General features: G+C 44.1%; 1 protein-coding gene across 2 annotated transcripts; it reads left to right on the top strand.

Moving 5' to 3' along the window:
* The first annotated feature begins 526 nt into the window (after window positions 1-526).
* On the top strand, window positions 527-5936 carry LOC123086730 (disease resistance protein RPM1). 2 transcript variants are annotated; one of them, XM_044508505.1, is made up of 3 exons: window positions 528-827; window positions 1971-2049; window positions 2870-5936. In XM_044508505.1, the coding sequence occupies exon 3, from the start codon at window positions 2875-2877 to the stop codon at window positions 5587-5589; it is 2715 nt and encodes a 904-aa protein (XP_044364440.1). In that variant the 5' UTR covers window positions 528-827; window positions 1971-2049; window positions 2870-2874; the 3' UTR covers window positions 5590-5936. The 2 variants fall into 2 exon arrangements, with proteins under 2 accessions (XP_044364441.1, XP_044364440.1); XM_044508506.1 differs by lacking the exon at window positions 1971-2049 and having other exon boundaries at window positions 527-827.
* The last annotated feature ends 346 nt before the right edge of the window (window positions 5937-6282 follow it).

The following is a 6282-nucleotide window of genomic DNA, read 5'->3' as shown; positions in this document are numbered from 1 at the left end:
TTCATGTTGCAATTGGATGACCGAGATTGTTTGTGTTGCGGTTTGCAACCACAATGTCGTCCACATTACAATGGATGACCGCAACATCATCTTTGTTGCAACCAGAGTGATATTATCCAATGGCTCCATACATGAGATCAAGGATCTGCTCTGCAAAAGACCAACAACACGGACCATATTTGTTACCCTCTTATTTTTCTTTTTCTTTTTTGCGATTGTAAATATTACTAGTATTTACTTATTGGACGGTTGCCCTTATTGAAATCGAGGAATAATCTTTTATTGATCAAGTTGCAGTTCTTTTACTCTCTCTATTTGTTTAGCCCACTGCTGTTGTTCAAAAAAAGAAGAGAGTACCACTGCCAACCGGTCGGTGTGCACTTGCACCAAAAGACTTTGACAAGTCTTGCACCGCGAAGCCGCCATTTTCTATTGACGCAAGTAACCCAGCGGAGGCGACTTGACCTGGCAAAAAATAAGAAAAGGAGCAACTTACTACCAATAGAAGGCGAGCGTGATTGCGTGAGAGCTTCCGAGTTCCGACCGAGAGACAGGGGGCATCGCGAGTGGCTGTCGCCCACTGATTGCACTCGCTGCATTTCCCCCCGTCTTCCTATCCCGCCCCCTCTCCTTCCTCGCTCCACGGACTGAGCTCGAGTCCAGTCGTCGCAATATTCGTTCGTTCGTAGCTCCGCCCCGCGGATGAGTCGGTCTCGCAAGCGGATTTAGTCCGCTCTCCTCCACCAGTCTGCCACGGAGCACATCGCTGCCGCCTTCTCGACTCCACTGCAGATTCCATGCTTTGCGCTCGCGCGAGAATCCATCAGGTACTACCTTTTTATCGAGTCCGTGGCGCAGCCCTTTTGTGTAGATCTCCGCCGTCTCACCTGCATGGAGTACATGTCAACACCGTTGGTTTGAGCTACAGAGTTTCACCACGCGCTGTGTCCCTGGCCGCTGGGAATTGCCACACCCGCTAGACTAAGTTGGGCTCTTGGGGACGTCGTCATCGAACCGTTTCATCTGGAGCTCATGAGTTCCAAACGAGCTTTCGATGGTCAAATTGCAGTTTTACTAGCGAAAAAGTTGTCGCCTGCTACATGTTCGATAGAATTCCCCACCGCAGCCTCCCGCCACGGGCAGGGAGGTGAGAGCAGAGTTGCCTCCAGTCGATGCGGGCTGTCACGTGGACGCGAGATGGCATCGCCGAGATAGTTAATCTTATTCGTCATAGGAGTAGTGTGTAAAAGAATGCTCTCGTCCTGTTCTTCACACTAGTAACTACTACTCCTCTATCTTAAGTCTTAGGCTTATTCGGTTTGCAGGATTTCTAAATCGTAGGAATAGGAAAAGTAAAGGATTGGGATGCCATGCACATTCCAATCCTTTGGAAGCTAGCACAATGCCCGCGCGTTGCTACGAAGCCATAAAAAGCGAGCACTTGGACCACCGGCTTAGGAGATGGTCAAAGGACGTTGGTGTCTTGCCGTTGTTGCACGGTTCACGATTAAAAAGAGAGCAAAAATATAACGAAAGATCTTTCTGCGTTTGATGTATAATTTGAAGAAATTGGATGGTAAGAGAAACTAAAACCAACAGCATGATTCTGAGTTCGAGTCACATCTCTGCATTTGTTACCTGTGTTTTTCACAAGAGTGGTGTCCTCGCATTAAATTAGTAGTGTATTTGTTTATTTGTGCTAGGTGTAACATGTCAGTAAAAGTGCATTTGTTCATTTATGTCTCTTGGAAGGTTGCTAGTCCACTATGTGGGTAGAATGTATTTGTTTATTTGTGTTGTTGGTCTCAAATGTGAACCCACGACCAACTCCAACCTTTATAAGTAGGAAGATATCTACGAGGTCTGACCTAATGCTAAGAATCCTTAGGAATCAGGCCAGTATGGACACAAGCCTTGGATGATGTTGCCTGCATATTGTGATGTTCAACTTTACTTTTCTTATGCTGCAGAACTTTTGACACTGGTGGTCCGTTTGGTGGGTAAGTTGTTGTCCCACTCTATAGACCGCCTACTACAAGTATCCCAAAGGTGAGCATTCCCTGATCATGTGAACCACCGGCGTCAAATGTTGCAGTTCAGAAGATAGCTATGCACACTGCAGTTTCCCGAATGTGATAAATTAGCTAGATAATTGAAGCCATATTCCAAACAGTCCATTCATTTGCTAGATTGCATACCGGTTGTGTTTTATGCTCATGCTCGTTCAAAGAGCTTTGCGCTCAACTAGTACAGGCATCAATTGCTTGCTGGTCCTTACATGCTATCATGGGCTTGTTGACTACCCTGCGATGAAAATCACAGATTTTCATTTCTCTAGTCCTGATGACCTTATAAAGGGATGCCGATCGGGTAGTCTATCCAGCCTAGTGTCATTTATGTTATTTATTTATTCATTTTTTTGGATTGTGCTAGGTGCTTCATGTTAGTTTAGAAAAAAGAGATTGATTTGGACTGAATGTTTCTTTGTGTCACTTTTTATCTCTTGAATTGGGTATTACTGTTCTAGAATATGAGCCAAATTCCTCCGTTTTCCTAATTCTGGCGGGTCAAGTTCATTTAGGAATTCCATCTGTTATTACCATCAATTCTGATCAATGTTAAGATTTCAGTCGACAGAGGGGTATTCTCTGATGCGGCGGTACCTGAATACCTGATATCTTAATGTATCATAAATTATATTCTAGTCTTCGATATGCTGTAAATTGATAAATTCTTTTAGGTAAATGGAACGAAAGGGCCAAGTTAGAAAGCTACTCTTTATGTACGAGTGCATGAGCTAATTTGGTACCTAGAATTCTTGATGGTTTTTCTATTCTATCATGTAATATGCACTATCTTTGCTGTTCAGCTCAAATGGCCGAGGCAGTACTCATTGCTGTGACGAAGATTGGTTCCATTTTAGCAGATGAAGCCATCATGGCCATTATAGATAAGTTGTCTGAAAAAGTTACTAATCTGAAGGAACTGCCAGTAAAGATTGAGCAAATAAGAAAGCAACTGAATATGATGAGTAATGTTATAAGGAAAATAGTCACGGTATATCTCACAGATGAACTTGTCAAGAGTTGGATTGGGGAGGTCCGCAATGTGGCCTACCATGTTGAAGATGTAATGGATAAATACTCATACCATGCTCTTCAACTTAAGGAAGAAGGTTTCCTCAAGAAATTCTTCATTAAAGCAACACATTATGTCAAGGTTTTCAGTGAAATTGCCAATAATGTAGTTGACGTAGAGAAGGAGATTCAGCTAGTTATACAGATGAAAGATCAGTGGTTGCAGCCCTCCCAGCTTGACGCCAACACACTTGCTGAGATGGAAAGACAGCGGTCCCAAGACGGCTTCCCTGAATTTGTCAAGGATGAAGATCTTGTAGGAATTGAAGACAACAGGATATTGCTGACCAAATGGCTGTACTCCGAAGAGCAGGAAAACACTGTGATAACAGTATCGGGCATGGGTGGGTTGGGAAAATCTACCCTGGTCTCAAATGTTTATGAACGTGAAAAGATCAACTTCTCTGCAAATGCATGGATCGTTGTGTCACAGGTTTACACTGTTGATGCCCTGTTGAGGAAGCTACTATGGAAGATCGGATACACCGAACAACCATCGTCTCAAATGGACGTGCATGACTTGAAAAAGGAAATACAGAAGAGACTTGAAAATAGAAAATACTTGATTGTGCTGGATGATGTCTGGGAGCAAGAGGTATACTTCCAAATACGTGATGCTTTCCAGAATCTGCAAGGAAGTCGGATCATCATTACAACACGGAAGGACCATGTCGCCGGAATCTCTCCTTCCGACCGTCACCTTGAGCTGCAGCCGTTGAGTAATTCTGACGCCTTTGACCTCTTCTGCAGAAGGGCTTTTTACAACCAGAGGGGCCACATGTGCCCCAAGGATTTTGAGATAATTGCTGCCTCTATAGTTGAAAGATGTCATGGCCTGCCTCTAGCAATTGTTACCATTGGTAGCCTGTTGTCCTCCAGACCACGATTAGACATTTGGACACAAAAGTACAATCAGCTTCGAAGTGAGCTGTCAAACAATGATCATGTCCGAGCAATTTTCAATCTGAGTTACCATGACCTTTCAGATGATCTCAGAAACTGCTTCTTGTACTGCAGTCTGTTCCCAGAAGACCACCCCATGCCACGTGACAGCCTTGTGCGGCTGTGGGTTGCAGAAGGCTTTGTGGTGAGTAAAGAAAAGAACACACCAGAGGTGGTCGCTGAGGGCAATCTTATGGAATTGATCCACCGCAATATGCTTGAAGTTGTGGAGACTGATGAGCTTGGTAGGGTTAGCACCTGTAAGATGCATGATATTGTGCGTGAACTGGCTATTTCTGTTGCTAAAGAAGAGAGATTTGCTTCAGCAAATGACCAGCGTGAAATGATACAGATGGATAAGGATGTTCGCCGGCTATCAGCATGTGGATGGAAAGAAAACACTGCATTGACACTTAAATTTCCACGTCTTAGAACTGTAGTGTCACTTGGAGTAATTTCATCCTCCCCTGGCATGTTGTCTTCAATCCTGTCTGAATCTAGCTACCTGAGTGTTCTTGAGCTTCAAGACTCTGAAATCACTGAAGTGCCAGCATCGATAGGGCATCTGTTCAATCTACGTTACATTGGCTTACGACGCACCAAGGTCAAATCACTCCCGGATTCTGTTGAGAATCTTTCTAACCTCCACACTCTGGACATTAAGCAAACCAAAATAGAGAAGCTACCACGGGGAATTGTTAAGATCAGGAAGTTACGGCACCTTTTAGCTGATAGATATGCTGATGAGAAGCAGACAGAGTTCCGTTACTTTATGGGAATGCATGCACCTAAAGAGCTGTCCAACTTGGAAGAACTGCAAACTCTTGAGACTGTGGAATCTAGTAACAACTTGGCTGAGCAGCTGAAGAAACTGATGCAACTAAGCAGTTTGTGGATTGACAACATAAGTGCTGCTGACTGTGCACTTCTGTTTGCTACCCTGTCAGATATGCCACTTCTTTCCAGCTTGCTTCTTTCTGCAAAGGATGAGAATGAGACACTTTGCTTTGAGGCTCTGAAGCCAAAGTCTACAGATCTGCGCAAGTTGATTATCAGAGGGCAATGGGCTAAGGGGACACTGAATTGGCCGATATTTCTTGACCATGGAACCCACCTCAAGTATCTTGCTCTAAGCTGGTGCGACCTTGGGGAAGATCCACTGAAGATCCTTGCACCACACCTGCCGAACCTCACATTTCTAAAACTGAACAACATGCATAGTGCAAATACTTTGGTTCTATCTGCAGGTTCCTTCCCCAGTCTGAAGACACTGGTCTTGAAGCACATGCCTGATGTCAGCCAGATGAACATCATTGATGGCGCTCTTCCATGCATTGAAGGTTTGTACATCGTGTCTCTGTTGAAGCTGGATAAGGTCCCCCAAGGCATTGAATCACTTGGCTCCCTGAAGAAGCTCTGGCTGCTGAGCTTGCACAAGGATTTCAGAAGTCAATGGGTCACTAGTGGGATGCATCAGAAGATAATGCATGTTCCAGAGATTCGTGTCTAGATGCAGCAAGTGGGTTCTTTCTGCAGTGTCTTTGTCGGTTCTTTGCTTCTTTCTGCAGTCTCATTCCTGTATGCCGCATCGTATTTTTGATCATTCAAATAAGTTTGTGACTATTGAAATCACCAGTAGCATTTGGCCCGTACTTGTATATTGTAACACCATTTATTCCTCGAAGATTTATGTCCACTGCCTTTCAGAGGCCTCTGTACTGTTTCTATGTTGATCGTGCTCTGTACGTTTGTGTTGTTTAAGTTGCATGCTTTAGTACCAATTTCATGTAACAACATGCATTATTTGTATCGAACATCTTCTGTGATTGATCCTGTCAAACATTTCATTTTATATCTTGTCATCTTTTGATCTCTGCCACTATGTCACCCCATCATCTGATTCGCCAAGAGGTACCATTATATATTTGTCTGTTTTTCTTGGTGTTAAGATCTCTATCTTGGCTTTTTCCTTTTCAGTAGCACTTCTGTGTGTTTTGCAGGTATTTTGGCCCGCCGATTCCATCGAGGCTAAATTAGTAGTGCCATCTTGGTTCGTCTGGTCTGCTCTGTGGTAAAGGAAGAAGGAACGCAAATTACATGCCTTTGAAGAACATGAGCTTTCAGTTCCGGCTAAAGCCCCTGCTTCAGAGGCCAAGAGCCAGAGCTTGGTAGGAGTTCAACAAGGCCGCGCATTGCTAGAGGA

This window comes from Triticum aestivum, chromosome 4A (genome assembly GCF_018294505.1).
Source record: "Triticum aestivum cultivar Chinese Spring chromosome 4A, IWGSC CS RefSeq v2.1, whole genome shotgun sequence".
Lineage (NCBI taxonomy): Eukaryota > Viridiplantae > Streptophyta > Magnoliopsida > Poales > Poaceae > Triticum > Triticum aestivum.
Note: the sequence above shows the minus strand (reverse complement) of the source record. Positions and strands in the feature narration are given on the sequence as shown.

What these genes read in the sequence shown, in the direction of transcription:
- LOC123086730 (XM_044508506.1), top strand. Translation starts at nt 2,875, where the DNA reads ATGGCCGAGGCAGTACTCATTGCTGTGACGAAGATTGGTTCCATTTTA.